At 36.5% G+C, this 26,148-nt stretch overlaps 1 protein-coding gene across 1 annotated transcript in view; it reads left to right on the forward strand.

The window, feature by feature from the left end:
* Window positions 1-24,949, forward strand: part of ADGRG7 (adhesion G protein-coupled receptor G7) — an 82,640-nt gene extending 57,691 nt beyond the window's left edge. Inside the window, exons 10-16 of the mRNA XM_020999959.2 lie at window positions 366-524; window positions 2,309-2,421; window positions 11,008-11,339; window positions 12,615-12,696; window positions 16,310-16,465; window positions 21,781-21,937; window positions 23,927-24,949. Of these exons, the coding sequence (XP_020855618.1) occupies window positions 366-524; window positions 2,309-2,421; window positions 11,008-11,339; window positions 12,615-12,696; window positions 16,310-16,465; window positions 21,781-21,937; window positions 23,927-24,166 (1,239 nt within the window). The 3' untranslated portion in view covers window positions 24,167-24,949. The remainder of the gene's footprint in view (window positions 1-365; window positions 525-2,308; window positions 2,422-11,007; window positions 11,340-12,614; window positions 12,697-16,309; window positions 16,466-21,780; window positions 21,938-23,926) is intronic.
* The last annotated feature ends 1,199 nt before the right edge of the window (window positions 24,950-26,148 follow it).

The raw sequence follows: 26,148 nt of genomic DNA on the forward strand, positions 1-26,148 counted from the left end.
TGACACTAAGTCTAGCACCGTTGTACCACTTATGTGGCTTTGAAAATCCATAGATAAGTCTGTCAAACTCATTTAAACTATTTCTACCTTTTGATTTTCCCTGCCCCCACTTCCCAAAGTCCTTGTCAAATTAGTCAACAACAAAATTGATTTGAGTTAAGCCTCCTCTCCTTTTCCTTTCAGTGAAATGTTACTGGGTAGTACATGCTCCATGTTCATTTAAATAAGAAATAATAAAATTAGCTTAAAAATAAGGGATTAAAAAATACCTTTATAAATACACTCCATTTCGGCAGGTTTATTTTCTCTCTTCCTAATTTCCAAAGGTCATATTTTTGCCATTGTGTTCCCCATTCTATTTGCAGTATGACGAGTCTCAATTCCAGCTTCATTCCTATGCCTGTGTCTTTTGGAACACTACAAAGGATGACTGGGATACTTATGGGTGTAAAAAGAAACCCCACAACGACTCTCAGTTCCTTGGATGTCAATGCAACCATACCACTAGTTTTGCTGTATTAATGGTAAGAACTGTCCCCTCTTTTCAAAATCATATCATGGTCTCCTAATTTTATTCATTGAATCTGGTTCACTGTCATAGTGGAATCCAGTCTGTCTTCATAGACTAATCCATATCAGGAGATTAACATCATGTATATCAGTAAATTGGGGCAGCTATATGGCTCAGTGGATGGAATGCTGGTCCTAAAGTCAGAAGGACACATCTTCCTGAGTTCAAATCTGGCCTCAGACATTTATTAGCTGTGTGACCATGGGCAAACCACTTAACTCTGTTTGCCTCAGTCTCCTTATCCATAAAATGAGCTGTAGAAGGAAAGGCCAAACCACTCCAATATCTTTGCTAAGAAAATCCCAAATGGGGTCAGAGTCTACCATGACTGAATGACTAAACAACAACATTAGTAAAATAAAGAATGGTGTGTGGCATTTTTTGTAGATAGAGTGATGGGCTTAAAGTCAGACTACCCTGGGTTCATAAGGTCTGACATTTACCCATGTGATCCTGGGCATGCCACTTCTCTATTTTACGTCTTAGGGAGCACCTTAGGTCTTATCTATTAAGTCATAAGCAAGGTGCATCTGCTTTGGTGGAAGGGGATATCCATACCTGTGAAATCACAGGTCTCCATTGAAACAAATCTCCATTGAATCCTGGAAAGATGACTTAGTATAGAATTGAGTAGGGTGACCTTCTGCTTCTCACAGAATGCTAAATTTTCCCATCACTGAAACTATGAATCTGGAAAGATGATCCTCTCCAATCCAGCACATCACAGGGTCTTAGCATCATAGATATAGAGCTAGAAGGGACTTCACAGTCCATCTAGTTCAGCCTCTTCTTTTTACATACGAGGAAACTGAGGCCCAGAGAGGCTAAGTGACTTGAATGAGATGGGCTATTTTAAGGGTTAAAAAATGAAGTAGGTTCAGAGGTCTTTGTTGAATTGCATCCCTAAATTTGGCAAAGAGAGAATTTGATGCTCTGATAAAGCATCCAGAATGTTTGAGTCGTCCTCCAGACAGTCTTGTTCTCTTCCTTTCCAATTGAATGATCAAGAAAATTGCTTTCAATTCTCCACTTCAAATTATGTGAATTGCATTAAGGAAGAGATGTCTCATTTTTGTATGTCTATATGTCACAAAATAAAATGGAGATTTTTGCAGGTTAATTTGATCTAAGTAATAAATAATAATTTTCATTTATACACGGTATCCTCAAAGAGTTAAAAACTATAGAAAGGCTTTTGTGACACCTTATATAGCCCTCTTAAGATCTGTAATTTGCTTTACATACATTATCTTATTTGGGCCTCTCAAAAAATCTGTGAGTCATATACTACAGATATTATTGTCTTCATTTACAGATGAAGAAACTGAGGCTCAGATTTGGTAAGGGACTTCTCCATAATCACACAGTGAGCACGTATCAGTATGAGTGACCCCAGTCTTTCTGATTTCAAGTAGTCTGTTCACTGCTGTGGTAGGCTGCCTCATAGTTCTCTGGGACAAACTCAGGCTAAAGTTATTTGGACAGAGAAAGGTCCTGTTTAGTCACTTTGGCTATCTACTTGGATCAGAATAACTGGACAACTGTGGCTTGTACTAAAAGTCTGTCTTTTGCAGGTAAGAACTTGAATAATGGTGTTGGGACAATAAAAAGAGAGAAGAAAATGGAAATACTGAGCACTTATTCTCATGAATGTTGGTTAAATGCCGTTGAAATTAATTGATTTTGTATAAACATTGCGGAAAAGTTTTAAAATGTGATTTTCCAATTGTTTTCCAGAGTTTTGATAACAATTACAGTTATCCTGAATCTCTAGATAGCATATCTAAAATTGGTTGTGGATTATCTGTTGCTGCTTTGGCTCTTACAATTATGTTTCAGATTGTTACCAGGTAAGAGGGAAGAGGGGTTTCTCATAAGAAAATCTACTATGTTCACTTGATTTATTCTGAACGTATTCTATTCTTTATGGGCAGAGGAGACATTCCCTCAATATATTTTGTAAATTATATATTAAGTTCTTGAAAGCTATGTCCACCAGGTCTCAGATTAGGTAGGTCTTTCTGAGCTGGAAAGGCTTCAAGTAGAGGCTAAAGAGAAAACTGAGCAGCTAGGTGGTGCAGAGGATAGAGTGTTGGACCTGGAGTCAGGAAGACTCATCTTCCTGAATTCAAATCAGGCCTCAGACACTTATGAGCTGTATGACCCTGGGCAAATCACTTAACCCTATTTGCCTTAGTTTCCTCATCTGTAAAATGAACTGGAGAAGGAAATGGCAAACCACTCTAGCATCTTTGCTCCCCCCCCAAAAAAGTCACAAATAGGGTCACAAAGAGTTAGACATTCTCGAAATGGTTGAACAACATTGTTTCTATTATTTTCTTGGTTCTGCTTACTTCACTCTTCATCAGTTCATGTATGTCTTATCATATTTTTCTGTATTCATCTCATTCAGCATTTCTCACAGCACAGTAATATTCCATTATATTCGTATGCTGCAATTTACTCACCTATTCTCCAATTGATGGGCATTGTTTCTAATTCTTTGTTATCACAAAAAGTGCTGCTATAAATATTTTGGTATACATGAGGACTTTCTTCTTATCCATAGGTTCCTTGGGTCATAAGCCCAGTTACAGAGTCTCTAGTTCAAAAGGTATGGACATCTTAGTCACTTTATTTGCATAATTCCAAAATGGTGATATCATTTCACAGCTCCACCAACAATGTGTTAATATGCCTATCGTCCCATGACCACTCCCAAATTTGATTATTGCCATTTTTTGCCATCCTTCCTTGACAATTTGCAGGATGTAAAGGTGAAACTTTAGTAGTTTTTTGACTTGCATTCCTCCTATCATTAATGATTTGGAGAATTCTTTCATGGGGTTGTAATTATTTTGCAATTCTTATTTTGAGAGCTGTTTATTTTTATCTTTTGACCATTTACCTGTTGGGAAATGGCTATTGGTTTTATCTACATCGATATTTTATTTATATTAATTTGTATATATGTATATATCTACATATCTACATATTTACATATATATGTATATGTGTGTGTGTGTGTGTGTGTGTGTGTGTGTGTGTGTGTATATGTTTATATATCTTGGATACCAAACCCTTATCAGAGAAATTTGATGCAAACTTTTTTCAACCATTCCTTCATTCAACCATTTCCTCTCTTATCCTATGTGCATCAATTTTGTCTATGTGGGAGCTCTTCAGTTACATGTAGTCAAAGTTATCTATTTTACCTTTTGTAATTATCTCGATCCCTTATTTTGCTAAGAATATATCTCCCAGACATAGGTATGAGAGGTATATGATCTAGTTCTTTTCTAATTTTTCTATAATATGATATTTAATATTAAGGTCATGTATCCATTTAAAATGTATCATGTGATATGTTTTGCATAAGGTGTTAATTTAAGCCCAATTTTTACCAGACAACTTTCCAGGTAGATGTGCAGTAGATAGAGTGTGGGATCTAGAGGCAGTCTGAGTTCAGTCTGACCTCAGATACCTACTAGCTGTGTGACCCTGGGCAAGTCACTTAACCCAATTTACCTTAGTTTCCTCATCTATAGGCTAGAGAAGGAAATGGCAAACCATTCCAGTATCTTTGCCAAGAAAACCCCAAATGGGGTCATGAGGAGTCAGACACAGCTGAAAAGTAGCTAAACATGAAAACTTTCCAGTTTTCTCAGCAATTTTTATCAAAGAAAGAGGTTTTTCCTAAGTAATTTATGTTTTCCACTTTGTCAAACACAGGGTTATGGAGTTCCATTGTTTCTGATTCTACCCGTTATCTAATCTGTTTCATTGAATGATCTTTCTATTTTTAAACGATATTAGGTGGTTTCGATGACTGCTGCTTTATAATATAGTTTGAGGCCTAGAAGTGCTATTTTCCCTTTGTCTGCATGTCTTTTCATCATTTCCTTTCATATTCTAGATATTTTCTTTTTTCCCAAATGAATTGTGTTATTATTTTGTCAAGTTCTATAAATATTCCTTTGGTCATTTGATTGGTACAGCATTAAAACTATAAATTAAGTTTGGTAGTATTGTCATTTTTATTATATTGGCATGGCCTAGGCCTAGTAATGAGCCCTGAATTATCCTCCAGCTGTTTAAGTTGTTCTTTATTTCTTTAAAGAGCACTAAATGGATATGTCATTTATGTGCTTTAGTAGACATTTTGTGCATTTTGTAGGTTTTTGGAACGGAGTTTCCCTCTCTAATGTTGCTTCTTGTGTTTTCTTATTTTATGAAAAATATTTTATTTTTCCCCAATTACATACAAAAACAATTTTTAACATTTGTTTTAAAGTTTTGAGTTCCAAATTCTATCCTTCCCTTCCTCCTCTCTCCCTTCTCTGAGATGGTAAGAAGTCCGATATAGATTATACATGTGTAATAATATAAAACATTTTCATATTAGTCATAATAAGTTTTTTGTTATTATTATATAGAAATGTAGTAGATTTTTGAGGGCTTATTTTGTTGCCTGCAACTTTGCTGAAGCTATTAATTGACTTAATTAGTTATTCTTCCTGATTCCCTAGAATTTTCCAAGTATGCCAGTACAGCATCAGCAAATGAGGATAGCTTTAATCTGTTCTTTAACTACTTTTATGCTCTTAATTTCTTTTCCTTGTCCTATTGCTGTTGCTAGCATTTCCAGAACTACATAAAATAATAATGCTGAGAGTGAGTATCTTTGCTTTATTCCTGTTTTTATTGGGAAAGGTTTTAGTGTATTCTACTACATATAATGCTTGCTTTTGGTTTTAGACAGATGCTTTTTTATGTTATTAAATAAAGGTCTCCCTGTGCCTATACTTTGTAGGGTTTTTAACATGAGTATGGTATTGTTGAAGGCTTTTTCTGCATCTATTAATTCAATCTTCTCAGTTTTGATGTTTCAGTTTTCAATATGATTAATTATATTGATTGTTTTCTTAATGTTGAACTATCCTTGTATTCCTGACATAAATCCAACTTCATCACAATGAATGATTTCTCAGATAAATCACTGTAATATGTTTGACAGGTTTTGTTGAAAATTTTAAAATCACTAGCCATGAATGATTTTGGCCTACAGTTTTCCTTCTGTGTTTCATCCTTCCCTGGTTTAGGTATTAGTACTATACTTGTGGCATAAAAGGATTCTGGTAGGTTGGTTTCTTTTAAGTTTGTTTTTTTTAAATATAAATTTATTTATTTTTAGTTTTCAACATTCACTTCCACAAGTTTTTGAGTTCCAAATTTCTCACTCCTCCTCCCACCCCAAGATGGCATGCATTCTGAATACCCCTTCCCCTAGTCTGCCTTCTCTTCTCTCTCTCCCCCCTCCTTTCTCTTATCCCCTTCCCCTTCTATTTTCCTGTAGAGCAGGATAGACTTCTGTACCCCATTTCCTGTATTTCTTATTTCCCAGTTGCATGTGAAAAGATTTTTTTTAAAACATGTGTTTTTAAAACTTTGAGTTCCAAATTTTCTCCCTTCCTCCCTCCCCACCCACCCTCATTGAAAAGGTAAGCAACTCAGTATAGGTTGTACATGTGCAGTTATGCAAAACACTTCCGTAGTAGATGTGTTGTGAAAAACTAACTCTATTTCCCTTAATCCTATCCTGCCCTCCCATTTATTCTATTCTTTCTTTTGACCCTGTCCCTCCTCAGAAGTATTTGCTTCTGATTACCCTCTTTCCCAATCTGCCCTCCTCTCTATCATCCCCCTATTCTCTTGTCCCCTTCTCCCCCTATTTTCCAGTAGGGTAAGACAGATTTCCATACCCAATTGAATGTGTATGTTATTCTCCTTAAGCCAAATCCTATGAGAATAAGATTCCTCATTCCCTCTCACCTTCCCCTGTTTCCCCTCCACTGTGAGAGACTTTTCTGTTTTTTTTTGTGAGATAATTTACCCCATTCTACCTCTCCCTTTCTTCTTCTAGTATCATCCTCTCTCATCCCTTAATTTTATTCTCCAGATATGACCCCTTAATCTTCAACTCATCCTGTGCCCTCTATCTAGCTATATATACATACATATAATTTTTTTCCTTCAACTACCCTAATACTGACAAAGTTCTCATGAGTTATAAATATCATCTTTCCATGCAGGAATGTAAACAGTTCAATCTTAATAAGTCTCTTATGATTTCTCTTTCCTGTTTACCTCTTCATGTTCCACTGGAGTCCTGTATTTGAAAGTCAAATTTTCTATTTAGCTCTGGTCTTTTCATCAGGAATGCTTGAAAGTCCTCTATTTCACTGAATGACCATTTTTCCCCTGAAGGATTATACTCAGTTTTGCTGGGTAGGTGATTCTTGGTTGTAATCCTATCTCATTTGGTCTCCAGAACATTATATTCCATGCCCTGAGGTCCTTTAATGTAGAAGCTGCTAAATCTTGTGTTATCCTGATTGTGTTTCCATAGTACTTGAATTGTTTCCTTCTGGCAGCTTGTAATATTTTCTCCTTGACCTGGGAACTCTGGAATTTGGCTACAATATTCCTAGGAGTTTTCCTTTGGGGATCTCTTTCAGGAGGAGATCTGTGGATTCTTTCAATTTCTGTTTTGCCCTCTGGTTCTAAATATCAGGGCAGTTTTCCTTGATAATTTCTTGAAAGATGATGTCTAGGCTCTTTTTTTGATCATGGCTTTCAGATAGTCCAATAATTTTTAAATTCTCTCTCCTGGATCTATTTTCCAGGTCAGTTGTTTTTCCAATGAGATATTTCACATTGTTTTCTAATTTTTATTCTTTTGGATTTGTTTTACAGTGTCTTGATTTCTCATAAAGTCACTAGCTTCCAATTGCTCTATTCTAATTTTTAAGGAAGTATTTTCTTCAGTAAGCTTTTGGACTTCCTTTTCCATTTGGCCAATTTTTCTTTTTAGGGCATTTTTCTCCTCATTGGCTTTTTGGACCTCTTTTGCCATTTGGGTTAGGCTATTTTTTAAGGTGTTATTTTCTTCAGTATTTTTTTGGGTCTCCTTTAGCAAGCTGTTGACTTGTTTTTCATGATTTTCTTATCACTCTCATTTCTCTTCCCAGTTTTTCCTCTACTTCCTTACTTGCTTCTCAAAATCCCTTTTGAGCTCTTCCAAGGCCTGGGACTGATTCATATTTTTCTTGGAGGCTTTGGATGTAGGAGCTTTGACTTTGTTGTCTTCTTCTGGTTGTATATTTTGATCTTCTTTTTCACCAAAGTAAGATAATATAGTCTGACTCTTTTTGCGCTGCTTGCTCATGATCCAGCCAATTACTTGAGTTTTAAACTCTTTGTTAAGGTAAGAGTCTGCTTCCAATGTGGAGAGTGTACTGTCCCAAGCTTCAGGGGTTTGTATAGCTGTTTTCAGAGATACTTGTAGGGACCTGTAAATTTTCAGTTCTTCCAAGGTGGTATGATAAGGGGAGGTGTTTATTCCTTTCCTGGCCTGTGACCACAAGTATTCCTTTCTGTCCTGTAGCTGTGAGGAGGAGTTCCTCTTTACAGCCACTACAAGCTCCACCACACCAGCGCTCCTCCTCACCCCAGCACTGCCGCCCAGAACTGTGACCCAGATCCACACACAGGCAAAGCAAGAGATTCCTGCCTCAGTACTGGCAAAGAGATCCCTGCAATCCCTCTCTAATCAGCCACTGGATTCCCCCTCAGTCTGTGGGCCGGAAGCTTGGGAAGCAGCTGCCCCTCCCAGGGCCCCCGCTGTTGGGGAATGGAGCTGAGACTCCGCCTTCCTCTCTGACCACCAACAGAAACAGACTTTTCCCACTGACCTTCTAAGTTGTCTTTGGCATTGGTGGATTGAGGAGTCTGGAAACCTCCACAGCTGCCCGCGATTCAGTCCTCAGAGGTCTGCTCCAGGTTTGCTGTGGCCTGTGTGCCCACGCTGCGCTGTGCTGTGCTCCCAGCCTGTGCGATACACCTTTCTGATCAATCATCCAGGTTGTCTTGGGCTGGAAATTTGTTTCACTCTGTCTTTTTGTGGGTTCTGCTGCTTCAGAATTTGTTTAGAGCCATTTTTATGAGTATTTGGAGGGGTTTGGGGGACAGCTTAAGCAAGTCACTGCTTTCACTCCGCCATCTTGGTTCCGCCTTCTTTTAAGTTTTTTAGAATAATTTGTAAGTGTGAGTATTAAATGTTCTTTAAAAAATTGATAGAATTCTCACACGAATCTATTAAGACCAGTAGCTTTTTCTTTAGGAGTTCCTTTACAGCTAGTTCTATTTCCTTTTCTGATATTGCATTGTTTTTCTATATAATCTTCTGACAGTTTGGGTATTTTGTATTTTTGAATATCTTTTTGTGTCCTTAGTTTTTTTTCTAAAGTCTATAACTGAGCATAAGTGTTCTGATTATTCTGTATATTTCTTCATTTTGTGTGATTTTAACTTGTTCATTTGTTATTTAATCAATTTGGTTTTCTGCCTTTTAAAATTAGATTAGCTAAAAGTTTATCAATTTTATTAGTCTTTACAAAGAACTAGCTTTTAGTTTTACTTATAACTTCTATTATTCTTTGTTTTCCATTTTGGTCAAAATAATTTTTATAATAATACTAATGTTTTCATCTGTAATACAGTCAATATTGATAATGTAACTCATATTAAGTAAAAGTTCTTTGGAAGAGGGGGCCCTCAATAATTTTTAAGAATATAAAGGGGTCCTGAAAAGAAGAAGTTTGAGAACTACTGCTCTAAAGATTTTAGTTTGACTAACAGCATAGGAAAAAACAAGTGGGTGAAGAATGTCTATTGCTCTGACTGTGATATACAGTTGGATAGATAAACCATCTTGAACAGACATCTTGGACAATGAGTTCAGCCCAGAACTAAACTGGAGAGAGAAAACCAGCTAGATTGTATTAGGGAAGTTGTGAAGTCTTTTTAATGACCACAAGCTGCACTCTAAAACAAATTTCTTCTTTTAATTTTTTTTTCATTTAACAAGCACTTATTTTCTCTCTCTCTCCCACCTTACCCCCAGAAAAACAGAACTCTTGTAATAAGCATGCATAGTTAAGTAAAACAAATTACTGCATTGGCCATGTCCAAAAATCCACGTCACAACCTGCATATTTAGGTCTTAGCTTCTTAGTCAAGAGGTGACTACCATCCTTCATTGTCAATAATCTGGAATCATAGGTAGTCGATTGATCAAAGTTCTTAAATATTCCACAGTTTTTCATTTCAACAATATTGTTAATATAGTATAAATTGTTCTGATTCTGCATATTTTACTCTGTATGAATTCATATAAGTCTACCCAGGTTTCTCTAGAACCATCCTTTTCATCATTTGTTTTGGTACAACAGTGTTTCGTTATAGTCATATACCATGCTTTGTTCAGCCATTCCCAAAGGACATGTGTTCTCTTAGTTTTCTGATATTTGATACTACAAGAACAGCTGTTATGCATCATTTATATTTCTACATAAGTGTGTGCATGTATCCGTGTGTGTGTGTGTGTGTGTGTATGTGTGAGTGACTATGCCCAGTTTAGTAACATTTGCAGTATAGCTCCAAACTGCCTTCCAGAAGGGCTGAATCAATTCACAGCTCCACCAACAGTGCATTAATACATCTGTTTTCCCAAAGCTCCTTCATCGTTTGTCATTTTCCTTTCCTACAACTCAGTAATCTGATAGGGATGAGGTTGAACATCACAGTGGCTTTAATTTATATTTACTTTACATTAGTGATTTGGAGCATTATTTTTCTTATGGTTATTGATACTTGAATTTCTTCTCTTAAGAACTCCCTGTTCATTTCTTTTAACCACTCATGAATTGATGAATGGTTCTTTAATATAAATTTGAGTCAGTTCCTTATGTGTCTTGGAAATGAGACCTTTATTAGAGAAACTTGCTGCAAATATTCTCCCCAGTTAACTATTTTTCCATTTGGTTTTGTGTGTGTATTTGTATGTGAGCAAAAATGTTTTAACTCATCTTTTCCACAATAGTATTCTTTCAGTGATTCTGGAAAATTAAACTTGGAGTCAGTTGTTTCCAAAGGGCAGCAAAGAGGTGCATTGTGGGTATGAGCAGGGTGCAACATTATCAGCTAAGAATTATGTAGGAGAATTGTCATAAAAATGCTATTTGAGGGGTATGTTTACTAGGGGAAAAAAGATGGGTTAGACATATAGCAAGTTTTTGTATTCTATCCACTGGGCCACCTAGCTGCAGACTCAGTCTTCTCTCCTCCCCCCCCACAAAAAAAACCCAAAAAATCCAGCTTCAATTTGGAGCTTTTCCTAAGATAGATAGGCTTTGTAAACACAATGCAATTAGAGTAGATCTATGAATAAATGTCTTTTGGAGAGTGAAGAAAAATGCAACGTAGTTTCTTTTCCCCCAAAATCATTTCTTTAAGGATAAGAATTATAGGAAGAAAATCTTTTTTCTTATCATGTTTTATTTCTCCATGATCTTACTGGGGTTTTCTCCCAATAGGAAATTTAGAAAAACTTCAGTTACCTGGGTGTTTGTGAGTCTCTGCACATCTATGCTGATTTTCAACATCCTCTTCCTCTTTGGAATAGAAAACTCTAATAAAAATAGCAACAGCACTGTGATCTCTGAAGATGACAATGTGATCCCTCAACATGATTTTAATCCTTCAGAAAATCATGCATGCACAGTGATGACTGCCCTACTGCATTATTTTCTGTTGGCGACATTGACCTGGACAGGACTCAATGCTGTACAGCTCTACTTTCTTCTACTCAGAGCTATGAGGCCCCTCCCTCCACGTTTCACTCTCTTTCTGTCTCTAATAGGATGGGGTAAGTGTTAAGTATTGTTCTACCTCCTGTTAGAAGTTGTTCTTTTACATTACCATAACAACAACAACAACAACAACCCACTAACTTAAAGGATTTCATGTTATCAAGTCATCTCTGTTAATTTCAATTTTTTATTTTATCAGAACAAATCCAGAATTTAAAATTTTAGTTCCACCCTGCACAACATTTAAAGGGGACATTTCAAAACAAAACCAAAAACAGACTAAGACACTAAGAAAAATAATTTGAAATATTCTAACAATAGAAAATTATTGTATTGACATCTGAATTTAAATTGAACATAAGGTACATTGAAGGGTATCATGGATAGAGTGCTAGGACGATTCATCTTCCTAAGTTCAAATTTGGCCTCAGACGCTAGCTGTATGACCCTGGGCAAGTCACTTAACCCTGTTTGCCTTGGTTTCCTCATATATAAAATGAGCTGAAAAAGGAAATGGCAAACCATTCCAGTACCTTTGCCAAGAAAATCTCAAAAGGTGTCACAAAGAGTCACATATGTCTGAAAACAACTGAACAACAAAACAACAAGGTGCATTGGGACCTATTGAGTATTTATGAATGTGAAGATATAACGGGTTACAAAAAAGTCAATAAGGATAGACATATCTGAAACAAATATTTGGGAAATGGGGACAGGGGAAGGGGGGAGGAGTGGAGGGGGGAGGAATGGGCAATCATGTAGTACTCCAAGAACTTTAACTAGAATGGGATGATAAGGATTTTGCCCAAGGACACAAGCATTTAGAGGAGTTTAACCATACTTTCACTCCTTTAAAAGGCAGACTAGAAATTGAACTTGGTGCCTATTCAGCAACAATTATAAGTTAAATAACAAAGCCACCAAATAGCAGGCTTCCTCCTCACTGTGGCTATAGAACAAGTGAGTAACCCCCTGGCCTGACCCTTCCATTTCTCAACACAGCTTTTCCAGAAGTAGCCTCATGGCTTTAATGTCCAAAGGTCTCCCTCCTCCCGTACATGAATTTTTCTTTGGGGGAAAAAGGTTTATTTTGAAGACATATTTTGTGGTATTTTTCTAGGTTACTACTAATTATGACTCTGGATGTTCAATGCTAGAACAGAGTGGGAAGAGCAATAAATTATGTTTCCAGTAGAGCATAGAGTAAATACTGTGGGTATTCTGGCCACCTATAAAAGGTTCTGATGTAGTTTAAGCAGGATTTCCTTTGTGCATATGATTAATTCCTGCTTATATGTAATTAACTAATTCTTAGTATCTCTATCAAACAGGAATACCTGGTTTAATAGTGCTTTTAACAGTGGGAATTATTATTCCAATAAAAGGGGCATTAGGATACCGACAAGAAATAATGTAAGTTGACCACTTATGTTTACCTGTTCTTTGGTATTGAAATTGAAAGAATGGAACGGATATATTATTTAATTTGTTTGTAAAAAGATCGTATAAATAAAATTTTTGAAAATCACTTATTTTAAATGCACAGGGCATACTTTTTTTTCCTTTTTGGTGAGGCAATTGGGGCTAAGTGGCTTGCCCAGGGTCACACAGGTAATAAGTATCAAATGTCTGAGTTCACATTTGAACTCAGGTCCTCCTGACTCCAAAGCCAGTGCTCTATCCACTGTGCCATCTAGCTGCCCTGTGGGCAATGCTTTTAATAAATGAATTCTACAGTAATTTTTTTTGTAATGTGAATCATCATCCCCTGATTTTATAAATTTGGACTTTTAAATTAAAGTAGGAATGAAATGAGAAAAGTATGAATTCAATAAAGTAGCATGAAGTTAAAAGGACTAGAAAATAAACAAATTAGTATTGCTTAAAAAAAGTACAAAAGAAGAGTTATTGGAAGTTAGAGAAGAAATACAGAAATAAAAAATAGAAAACAATAAACAATGAATAAAGTTAGAAAGAAAAAGATTAACAAAGTCAATAAACCATTTGTTAACCTGATCAGGGAAAAAATAAGAAAATCATGTTGCCAAAATAAAAAATGAGCAAGGTGAATTCACAAAAAGAGGAAATAAAAAAGACATAAGCTATAATATGCCAGAAAATTAAGAATTCAAAAGAAATTGATGAGCATCTATAAAAATATAAAATACACAAAGTAATAAAAGAAGAAAATTTTTTAAAAACTCAGTCAGAGAAACAAATATTAGCAAGCCACAAATGAAATGCCAAGTAGATGGGAAAAATAGGCCAGACGAATTTAAAAGAGAAATGTGTCAAACCTTTAAATGGAGAGATCATCATTCCTTATGCCTGGGATATATCAATATTGCAAAATGACAATACTATATAAGTTAATTACAGATTTAGTGCTATACTAATTAATTTTTCCAATTAGATACCTTATAAAACTAGAAAAAATTATAACAAGATTCATTTGGAAGAAAAAAAAGTTTATAATATCAAGGAAAACAATGAAAAAGGTATAAATGAGGAGAACATAGTATTATCAGACCTCAAACAGTACTGTAAAGTGGTAGTCATCAAAAATTATTAGTAAAAACAAAAAAAAGAAAAATTCTAGATATGCAAGAAATAGAAGTAATTAAAATATAGCCATATGTTTGATAAACCCAAGAACATGATTCACTGGGAAGACTTACTCCGTTTTTGATAAAAACTATTTGAAAACTTGAAGAGCAATTTGCCAGATGTTCAGTTAAGATCAACACCTTGGAACATTTGTGACCTCAAAATGGGCATGTGACCTGAATATAAAAGATCATACAAAAAAAAATAGAAATGAATGAAATCAGAGACCTTTTCCAGTGATGGGTTGAGTAAGAATTTTTAATCAAAGAAGGGATAGAGGAGATTAATCTATCAGTCAACAAACATTTTAAGCCCCTACAAATTGTCAGGCACTGTGCTTGGCACTGGAGATAAAAATATAAAGATTGAAACAATCCCTACCTGCAAAGAGTTTATATTCTAATGGGGGTAGACAAGCACATATGTAAATACATACACCATAAATATAAAGTAAAATTATGCAAATACAGACAAAATAGTTAAATATGAGATAATTTGGGGGCTTTATGCAGAAGATGATGCTTGAGCTGCATCTTCTAGGAAGTGATACATTCTATTAGGTAGAGCTCGGAAGGAATTGCATTCTAGGCATGTGGGATGGTGCAATGCAAGTGCGTGGAGATGAGAGATTGAGTATTGCATATGAGGAAAGAGAGAGAAGGCCAGTTTGGCTGGATCTCGAGTGCAGGAGAGATAATGCCAAAGGAAGCTAGAAAGGTTAACAGAAGAAAACAAGAAGGCCCAGGATAGAACCTCAAAGAATACCTGGAGGTAGAGGGTATGTTCTAGATAATGAGCCAGTAAAAGAGACTGTTAGACAGTTGTTAGACAGACAGGGGGAGAAATAGGAGAGACTGGTGTTATTAAAACCCAGAGAGAATATAAAGAGAGTGGGGAGTGGACAGTAGTATCAAATTCAGTAGAGAGATGGAGAAGAATGTGGACTGAGAAAAGATCATTAGATTTGACAACTAAAAAATCACTGATAACATTGGAAAGAGTAGTATTACTTGAATGATGAGATACATAAAGTGAATGAGATTCATAACAATATAATAAAAATGAAATATAAAGTTTTGATAATATAAACAAATAGCATAAACATAATTAATTAATTAATTTAGCATAAACAAAATCAATTAAGATAAAGTTATATGAGAAAGTAGAACGGGAAAAGGTATCAAGTATCACTGATAAAAGTCTAATACATAAAATATACATCAAATCAATATAAACATAAACCAAGAGCCATTCTCCAATAAATAGATAGAGGTATGAATAGTTTTCAGAAGATTGGCAAGCTATGAAAGATTAGATGAAAATACGTTCCACATCACCAGTAATAAGGGAAATCAAAATTAAAGTAGAATTGAGATTCCATCTTTCTCCATGCAAATTGGAAAAAAAAAGAAAAAAAATAGATGGTTTCTTGAAGCATTTGTGATTGTTGATAACTATTGAATTCACTTTTTAAAAATGTATGCAGCCCCTCCCCATTCCTTCCTACCTCTTGCTCTAGAGTTCAAATGATACTATTGCTTTGGGAAATGATTTGTCAATAGACTCTCCTATTTCACTCACCATTTGGGACTTTCCTGGGCACCACTCCCCCGTATATGTTGTCTCTACCCTCCCCTACCCCCATCAGTACTCAAGTCCTTGAGGACTTTTATATCTGTATCACTAGCTCTCAGCACAGGGGCTGGGACTTCGTAAGTGCGTCATAATTTTTAAAAATTAATTAATTCAAAGTTTCCTGTCAGTATAAAATTTCTATGAGATTGTTATACTTTGTACTGAGAATAGATCTGATAGAGAAAGAGGAGCTAAGAAAGAGTAGAGGCTAGGAATACCTAAGACAAACTTGCTTATTTCACAATTTAGTCGTATCTTTAACTATTGGACTCAAAACAATTCTTTTTAGAGAGAAGGGGGCACATCACTGGCCTTTTTGTGATGCAATTCTTTTAATTTACTAATAATTAGAATGAGATTAGACATCAGCTCTGTTTCATTGACAGGCCAAACATACCTGGAATGTGGTTTCTAGAGATATTATTTGCACAATTTGATTGTACAATTTTGGGACAAAACAATTTGGATAGAGATCTAACAGAGTCTATTATAATAGAATTTTACTTGTATTTGGAGAAATAAGGCAGAAAAGGAGATTGACTATTTTTATCTTTTCGGGAGTACTAACTATAGAAAGCCAACTAACAATGTAAGAATTTCCAGCACCTAGAACAGTGCCTGGCAAATAGTAGGTACTCAATAATTACTTGTTGATTTATAAGGGATGAGAAAGAAGCATCGGCTTTTAAAAAGCTCTTTAAATCTGAGTTCATTAAACTCTTTAATGGCAAAGGGCAGCAATGAATGTGTCCTCTTGAGTAAAGTAATTTCTTGTCTTTAATAGATGTTGGCTTGCAGTTCCAGAAGATGGCAATTATCTGGAGAGCCCATTGTTGTGGTCATTCATTTTACCTGCAGTTATCATTCTCATCGCTAATGCTGTTGTACTCATTTTAATCACAGTCAAAGTTCTGTGGGGAAGAAATGAGAACTTGCAGAGGTAAGAGGTAATGAGGAGAAGCCTTTAGGCATGATTTCATTCAGTGTGTCATAAAACTCATTGAAGTTACCCTCTATGGCCTCATTGTGGTAAGAGGTGGGTTCTGCATTCTTAAGTCCATGCCAGGGAAATACCAGTTGTGTAAGGTCTACCAAGTAGAAGAATGGGCCCTATGTGTCTTTCAATCAAAGTACTGGCCTTGCTGAAGTTTGGGAAGCATCATCAATTTGGTCACAAGCTTCCAGGTTAGAAGATTTGTCCACCAAATTGCAGAAGGGAGGAAACCACTGCCTTGATGAAATTATGGATTCCTTAAAGTTCTGAAATATTCCTGGGATAGATGCTGGGTCAGATTTTGTGTTGTTAGTTAGCTGTGTAGTATGTCTCTTTCACTATAACACTCAGCTATTTTTATCCCCTAACAATAGTTTGATGATAAGAAGTTTCTCTTTTGGGTTATGTGAGCCAAATTGAAAAAACAAAACAGAATTCAAGAGAAAAAAAAGTCCTTTAAAAATGATTTATGTATGTTATGCACAATGTATATTATACATATATATGTCTTTATATTTCATCAATATGAGATTCAATTAGTTAATAAATATTTCTTAAATGCTTATTATGTGCCAGGATGGGGTGGCTAGGTGGCTCAGTGGATAAAGCATTGGGCCTAGAGTTAGGAAGACCTGAGTTCAAATACTAGCTGTGTGACCTAGACACATCACTTAATATCTGTTTGCCTTGGAGGGAGCTAGGTGGCTCAGTGGATAGAGTGCTGGTCCTGGAGTCTGGAATGACTTTAGTCCAAATCAAAATGAGTTCAAGCTTCAGATACTTACTAGCTGTGTGACCCTGGGGAAGTCACTTAATTTCTTTTTGCCTTAATCCACTGGAAAGGGAAATAGCAACTCACCCCAAGTATCCTTACCAAAGAAAATCCCATGGACAGTAGGGTCCCCAATGTCCAAAAGATCAGACGTGACTGAACAACCAAATAACAACAAAAAATGTGGCAGGCACTATGCTAGGACCTGGGAAGAGGTGCTGGGAAAATGTCCCTACCCTCAAGAAGCTTACATGCAATGTATATTTCTGGGAGCCATTTTTCATGTCACTCATCTAATTTCAGTCAATACCTGACAAACCACACTATGAGTCAAGTCAAATCAAGTCAACGAGCATTTATTAAACACCTCCTATGTGCAAATACTCTTAAGTGCCAGGGATAAGAAGAGAGGTAAAAGTAGTCCCTGCTCTGAAGGACCTCATGAAAGAGACTACATGTGGCAACTATGTACAAATAAGCTATAAACAGGATAAATTGGAGATAACCAACAGAAGTTTCTTCAGTGTGGAAACTCCATCTGCCAATTCAGCTCAACAGCTCATTTGAAAGTTATAATATTAGGGAGCAGCTAGGTGGCACAGTAGATACAGCACTGCTCTGGAGTCAGGTGGACCTAAGTTCAAATCTGACCTCAGATACTTACTAGCTGTGTGACCCTGGCAAGCCAACTAACCCTGATTGCTTCTACACACTAAAAAGAGAAAGAGAGAGAGAGAGAGGGAGGGAGGGAGGGAGGGAGGGAGGGATGGAGAGAGAGAGAGAGAGAGAGAGAGAGAGAGAGAGAGAGAGAGAGAGAGAGAGAGAGAGAGAGAGAGAAAGAGAAAGAAAGAAAAGGAAGGAAGAAAGAAAGAATGAGAGAAAGAAGGAGAAAGAAAGAAAGAAGTTATACTATTAGAAGGTTATCTGTGGTCAGTGAGAGGGTAAGTGCCTTTGATCACACAGCTGGCATATGTCGGAAGCAGGAAGTGAAACCAAACCTTCCTTGATTCCAAGGCCAAGCCCCTATAAACTACATTACGCTGCCTCTCATCATGGACATAATGATCTATCTATATTTTATGTATTCTATATTATTATTACAAACCATCATAACAAATATTATTTATATTTCATAATGAACACAATACCAAAGAATTATGATTTAATTAATCATAATTGATTAATTTTGAGTTAGTTATTAAATCAAAAAGAATTATTATTTAATTCAATTTAATAAACATGTATTAAGACCTGATATGCCAGACACTGTCCAGCTGATGAGGACTCAAAGATGAACCGCAGTACCGTTCCTGCCTTCTAATAACTTATAGTCTTCTAGGTGGACGAAAAAAGTTAAAAAAAAATCTGTGTACAAATAACTATAATACAAGTCAGAAAATTATTGAGTAAATGTATTAAAGAGATCAGACGAGGTGGTCTGTATTTATGAAGGAAGGGTAGGCTCCTAGTGAAGGAAATTAGGGAAGGAATCTTGAAGATCTTGCTGAGCTGAGAGTAAAAGAAAGGATCTCAAAAGGAAAAATTGGAAGAGTGTCAGGGAATATGGTCCAGCCACTGGGGATAGCCTCCATATAAGCATAGAAGTAGGAAAAGGAATTGATGAGATCACAATCAATCAACCAATGAGCATTTATTTAGCATCTGCTATGTGTCAGGCACTGTAGTAGGCCCTGAAAATATGAAGATGAGAAATACAAAACAAAACCACAAAACAATCCTTAGTCCAGTTTTGCTGAAACGTGGAATATGCCAACAGTAGTATTTAAAAAAAGCTAGCAAGTTAAGCTGGGGCTAGAGTGTGTCAAGGTCTGTGCTGTATTTGTTGGGCAATGGGGAGTCACTAAAGATCCTTGAACAGGACAGTGACAGAGTCAGACGTATATATAGGAAGATTACTTTGGTGCAGTAGGGTGAAAAATATATAGGAGAAGGGCATACTGGAGACGGATTGGTTTTTAGCTTATTATAATAGCCAAAGATAACAAAGGCCTAAGTGAGCATAGGCATACTCTGCATAAGAAAGATATTGGATCTGAACCTCTGAAAAAAGTGAGAAATTTGTAAAAAGATGTTGGTAATTACTTGTACGTTGTAAGGAGCAGCCTTTGAAAGATGAAAATTTAAAAGCCTGGTTCAAAGAACCAGTCAATCTCTTAACACTCATTTTTGGTCTCATTTTGTTCCAGTGCTGAACCCAAACTCCCAGGAGGACTGGCCTGAGTCAGACCTAGCCTGGAGCACATATCGTCCAGTTAGCTTTGATATGTTCCATGACCCTTTATCTCAGTCTTCCTTCAAACTCATGTCATTGGTCACTCATGAGATCAGGAGAGAAATGGTATTGAGTGGAAGTCACTAGTAATGACTTATATTTCTTTAGTGCTTGATGGCTTTAAATTACATTAACATTTGAAATAGTAAACCAGGTCTTTCCAAATCCAGTGCTCTTTTTCTACACCTTGCCACTCCCATGTGATGCAAATGGGAACTTCTGGAGACTGTGCCCCTACCTTTCTTATTTACTGTTGATGTAACTTCCATTTCTGCTCGTCCACTTCAAAAGTGGATTTTCATATGATTTTCATAAAGATTAATAATTTTGATGTTCAATAGAAACACAAAATATTTAATTGGTACCTTTTATTTTTACATTGCCTAGCTTTCCCCCCTTTAATCCCTTTCTTTCAACCTCCCAGAGAACAATCTCTTATAATGCAGAGGAAGAAAAAAAATCACCAAAATAGATGAACAAATTTTAAAAAATCTGTAATGATATGCAATGTTCCAAACCTGTGGACCCTCTACCTTATGCAGTATAAATAAAAATATAAATAAAAAATAAATACCAGGAGAATCATATGGGCACTGGGATTCTGTGTGTGTGTGTGTGTGTGTGTGTGAGAGAGAGAGAGAGAGAGAGAGAGAGAGAGAGAGAGAGACTCAATAAAGCAGAGTAGTGTAATGGAAATTGCAAAAAGGAGCTCTGGCTTCCTATATTCCCAGCCCTGCTGCTTGCCAGCCAACTGTGTGACCTCTGGCAAGTCAGTTAACCTCTCTGGGCCTCAGTTTTCTTAATTTGCAAAATGAGGGGCTTAGAATAGATGATCTCAAAGTGGTTACCAGCTCTAAAATGCTAGAATTCATCCTTCAGCCAAACATGACAAGAAGCAACTTAAAATGCAAAGTCATTAAGAGATAGTGAAATTTGTCAGATAACATGCCAATGAGGAGTGAGAAAGCATGGGGCTCACCCACTGATGAAAAGTCAGACAAGGAGTCCCATACAAAGGTTAATGAGGCAAAGAAACAGGGTTATATTAGAAAAAACTTCATCCTGTTTTATTACCAGCAGATACCTCTCCTCTTTTTATTGGTTAACATAAAGGTGCGAGGCTAGGAGGAAAGGAAGATGTTCCCAAACCCAGACCACACACACACACACACACACACACACACACACACACACACACACACACATCCCAAAAGTAGTAATAATAGTGAGTTAATATTTACATAGCACTTTAAGCTTTGTAAGATGCTTTTCATATATCATCTCATTTTATCCTTACAACAACCTTGGGAGGTAAATGCTATTATTATCCTTATTTTATAGAAGGAGAAACTAGTTCAAAAGGTAAGTCACTTGCTCAGGTCCACGTTGTTTGTCCATTGTTCTTGAAAAGGACCATGACATTAGGGAGGTGATGTCATGACTTTCAGTGAATTGGATTTAAATGAGGCAGGGCTGTGCAAAGTCACCAGCCTCCCTATTTCCTCTGGAGCCTCTGGTTCCAGTGGCCAGATTTAGAGTAGGACTACTATCCAAAAATCAGAAGAAGAGTCTCTTCCTGACCAATACTCTTATTACATTCACCACAATAAAATTTCATTATAATATTAAAAAAAGTAATCCCCAGTATACACTATAACCATCACTGGGTTATCACAAGTGAAAGGTTAAGCTCAGACTCACAATTGAGATACCATCATTTTATAAATTTCTACATAGCTCCAATCTCCTTCATAGTGACTTAGTTTGCAGAATTATTATACACTCACCCTCACCTATGATTTTCATAAAGATTAATAATTTTGATGTTCAATAGAAACACAAAATATTTAATTGGTACCTTTTATTTTTACATTGCCTAGCTTTCCCCCCTTTAATCCCTTTCTTTCAACCTCCCAGAGAACAATCTCTTATAATGCAGAGGAAGAAAAAAAATCACCAAAATAGATGAACAAATTTTAAAAAATCTGTAATGATATGCAATGTTCCAAACCTGTGGACCCTCTACCTTATGCAGTATAAATAAAAATGGGCATCCAGGAGTTCACTATACCAATAAATCACAAGTCCTATTCCTATCCCTATTGATGCCAAGTGATGGTGGTAGTGGTGATAATGTTGCTGGTGCAAATGTGGCCCATTCTTTCTTTTTCTTTTCTTTTTCTCATTCTCATCCAGCACAAAAAAGAGCTCAGTAACGAAGAAGATTCTTAGCATGTTATCCATTGCTGTGGTTTTCGGGCTTACTTGGATTCTGGGTTACCTGATGCTAATAGATGATGACAACGTAAAAATCCTCTTCAGCTTTTTATTCTGCATTTTCAACACATCACAGGTATGTAGAGGGAACAAATTCAGAAATGACGGAAGTCCCCTCATCACTGAGATTGAATCATCCTGGGTCAAGTAATTATCTTCTATAACTCTGAAGCAGGGTCAGGAAATTTGAATCTAGTCTAGGCAATTGAACACTTGTCTGGTAACATGGAATTACAGAATTCCAGGATCTCCAGGTTGGAAAGGACCTCTGAGGTCATCTAGTCTAATCCATACTTGAACAGGAATCCCTATATATTAGTAGTGTCAACTCAAGTAGAAAAAGGGGCCACTACACTGTATATAAGGATCCCTGTGGGCTCCATATTGAAAATCACATTTATCGTTGTGTTCTATTGTATCTTAAATTATTTTGTTAAATATTTCTCGATTACATCTTAATCTGGTTAGCACTGGGAGTGCTAAGGATAGCAGCTATCCTTGTGTTTGACGCCTGTGCTATACAAAATCATATCCATGACCTCCTCTCCGTCCACCCCAGTTAAAGCACTCATTACTTCTTTGTTGTTTTTTCTTTGTTGTTGTTGTTAAGTTGTTCAATCATGTCCAACCTCTTCATGACCTTGTTTGGGGTTTTCTTGGCAAAGATACTGGAGTGATTTGCCATGTCATTCTCCAGTCTCTTTGGATATTTCTTTCCTAAAATTAGAGGGTTGAATGAGAAGATCTCTAAGGTCCTTTATAGTTCTCGAATTTGTTTTGTTCTAATAAACATGCATTAAGTATCTTAATAAGCACAGCTCCTCTGCTGTTGCTTACATAAGGAGACCCTCATCATCAATGTACTGAAAGAAAACAGTCTTGTAATTCTGGGCAACTTTAGCTCCAGAGCAGGCAAAGGTTATCAGATATAGCAGGAGTCATTGGGAGGAATGGAGATGGAACACACAACAGCAACGATCACTTACTATTGAAGGTTTGTGCATCTCATGACCTTTTCCTAAGCAACACTGTGTTCCATTTACCTACATGCAACAAAACTTCATGGACACAACCTCACAGCAAACATTGGCATTTAGTAGACTATGCCATTGTAAGGAAACAAGAGGGACAGGATGTGAGAATGACGAACGCCACGTGTGATGCAGAGTGTTGGATGATCATAGACATCCTCTCCAAGCTAAACATTTACACTCAACAAAAGCAGCAGCCCAAGGCATGACAACCATCAGAAGACATCAACAGATTAGATCACTTCTCTGTGTGTGAACAGTTTGTTACTGACTTGGAGACAAAGTTGAGCCAACACACTATTGTTAACAGTGGAGCAAAAAAGGAGTGGGCAGCTTTCAGAGGGTTTTCACTCTGTTTTCATCATGAGATGGGCTGAACACTTCCTTAGTGAGGCTTCGATTTGGTGTAGAGTACTACATTTACTCATCTGGCCCAGAACACTCACGAACATCAGGATTGGTTTGATGAAAATCATGGGGAAATTCAGAAGCTACTTGATGAAAAAAATGAGAACTCTATAGGGTCTACCAGCAGGATGGTTCATCTGTATCTAAAAAGGCAGCATTTAATTCCATCAAAAGTAAAGTACAAGCAAAGCTTAGAGAGATGCAGGATTCTTGGCTCAGTAAGAAGGCAGATGAAATTCAGTTTTACACTGTTAGTAACAGTTCAAAGCATTTTTATGATGCCCTACAAGCTATTTATGAGCCAAAGATATTTGGTGCATCTCCACTACTCAGAGCTGATGGAGCCACACTGGTTGATAATAAAGACATGAGATGGGCTGAATACTTCCATAGTGTTCACCAACTTATGCTGAATCCATTGACTGGCACAGGTTGAAGTCAATCCCTCTCCAGTCTTCCTTAATGGGATTAGGAGTTTACCTCTCTTAGGTAAGTACATGAATCATAGTTGTAAACATGTAAACTAAAGAGGAAGATATAAGGATTGGGAAGGGTAGATGGCGCCATTTAATACTTTGGTTTTTTGTCTCTGAACTAATGAAATTATGTTTTCATTCCATCTATAGGGTCTGCAAATTTTCATCCTCTATACTCTTCGAACAAAAGTCTTCAGGAATAAAGTTTCTGATATATTCAAGTCAATGTCATCTACCATTGGGAATATAAAAATGCCTTCTCTGAAGGTAATTTCCCTACATTCACAGGTGTATGAAATGATTAGGTCCCTTCCACACAGAATTGAACGCTTTAGCTTGTTGGAGAAATCTCCGACTATTGAGGAGACATTCCTTTCTGAAAGTGACTAAAGTAATTCATGCTACTAAACTGTAAAGATATCATAACTTTGGTAATCTATTTTTGATACATCAGATGCAAATTTTAAATGATTTCTCCCCTTCCTCTTTGTACTTAAACTTACCTGGCATCTCCTTCAATGTACTTTTATCATGGGAGAAAAATAGAAAAGATAAATAATAAAGATAAAATAAAAATAAAATAAAATAAAAATAAAAAAGATAAATAAGAAAAAATAGAAAGATATTGTCTCTTATACAGAACTAGCGTTTTTAATGCCCAAGTCAACCTTCACACACACAGATTGGGTTTGGAACAAGGAGTATGAAAAGTGCCTGAAAATCAACTTTTTAAGACAAATTCAGCTCAAGGGAGAGGCAGAGAGGAGATAAAGCCTCCACCATATGGTAGCTCCCTACTTTATTTAATTATTCTTGCTGAATAGGTTCTATGGTGCTACTTTATAGTGCCATTAGGGCCCTGAGGCAGAGCCGTGGTCACCCTAGTCATAGCTCTGTTCTTTGGCTAGGCAATGGGGTTAAGTGACTTGCCCAGGGTCACACAGCTAGTAAGAGTTATTTGTCTAAGCCCGGATTTGAACTCAGGTCCTCCTGAATCCAGGGCTGTTGCTCTATCCACTGCGCCACCTAGCTGCCCCTATAACTGTTCTCATAACAAGAAAAATGAATTTAGGGCTTTTCCTATTAGTCATTATATTATAATAGAATTCAGATTGAACTACTCAGGATTAAAGATTTATAATATGTATCATATCATGTAGGCTAAAAGATCAACTGTGGTTAAAAAATAAAAATTATTACCTTATGTTGTTTAATAGATGCCATTCTTGACTTTTAGAACGAAAAAACAAAAAAGAAGCTGCTTAGTACCATTACTACTGATATGCATATACTTAGCTTTGGTTTTATTTACAGTTCTGTTTCCAAAAAAAATTTTATGCCAGTTTCATAAATACATATTTTTTCTCTGCAAAAGAATCTTATCTGGTAGTTGGGTAAAATAACTATTACTACAGTTAGCTTATAACTACATATGAAGTACAGCCTCTAAAACTCCAGTGGATCCATGGTTTCATTAATCATTCAATCAACTGACAAGAATTTATCACATGCCTACTATGCACCAGGCACTATACTAGGTGCTGAGTATACAATTTTTAAAAATAATGCCTGCTCTCAGAAAACTTATTAGGAGAAACAACATAAACATGGATACAAAATTTGCTCAAAATAAACAGATGTTAAATTTGGATAGGGCACTAACAGTTGGGATAACTAGGAAAGGCTTCATGTAAAAGGTTTCTCTTCAGCAGTTTTGAAGGAAATGAAATTCTAAGAGGTAGACGTGAAGTAGTACAGTCAAAGCATGGGGGACAGCTAGTACAAAGAAATGGAGGTGGGAGATGGAGTCGTGTTATGTGTGAAGTATAGTAAGACGTTTGGTTGAAGCATAGAGTGCAGGAAGAAGGAAAAAGTTGGAAAGGTAGGTTGAGACCAAATTGTGAAGGGATTTTAAAGCTAAACAGAGGAGCTTATATTTGATTTGTTAGAATGTAAACTCCTTGAGAGTCCAGATTATTTCAGTGCTTGGGACATAGGTGCTTAATAAATGCTTATTGACTCATGGATTGATCTCAAAAGCAATAGGGAGCCATTGGTGTTTATTAAGTAGAGGACTGAGATAGTCAGTCTTATACTTTAGGGAAATCACTTTGACATCTGTGTAGAAAGTAGACTAGAGAGGAGAGAGATTTGAGCTAGTTTCAATTAGGCTATACCAGTATCCCAAGTGAGAGGCAATGAGCGCCTGAACCAGGTGGTGGCTACGTGAGCAGAGAGAGGGGGAAGAACACAAAAAATATTGTGCAGTGAATAAAGCACCGGCCCTGAAGTCAGGAGGACCTGATTTCAAATCCAGCCTCAGACCAAACACTTGACACTTACTAGCTGTGTGACCCCGGGCAAGTCACTTA

This window comes from Phascolarctos cinereus, unplaced genomic scaffold (assembly GCF_003287225.1).
Source record: "Phascolarctos cinereus isolate Bilbo 61053 unplaced genomic scaffold, phaCin_HiC Scaffold_726;HRSCAF=1367, whole genome shotgun sequence".
NCBI lineage: Eukaryota > Metazoa > Chordata > Mammalia > Diprotodontia > Phascolarctidae > Phascolarctos > Phascolarctos cinereus.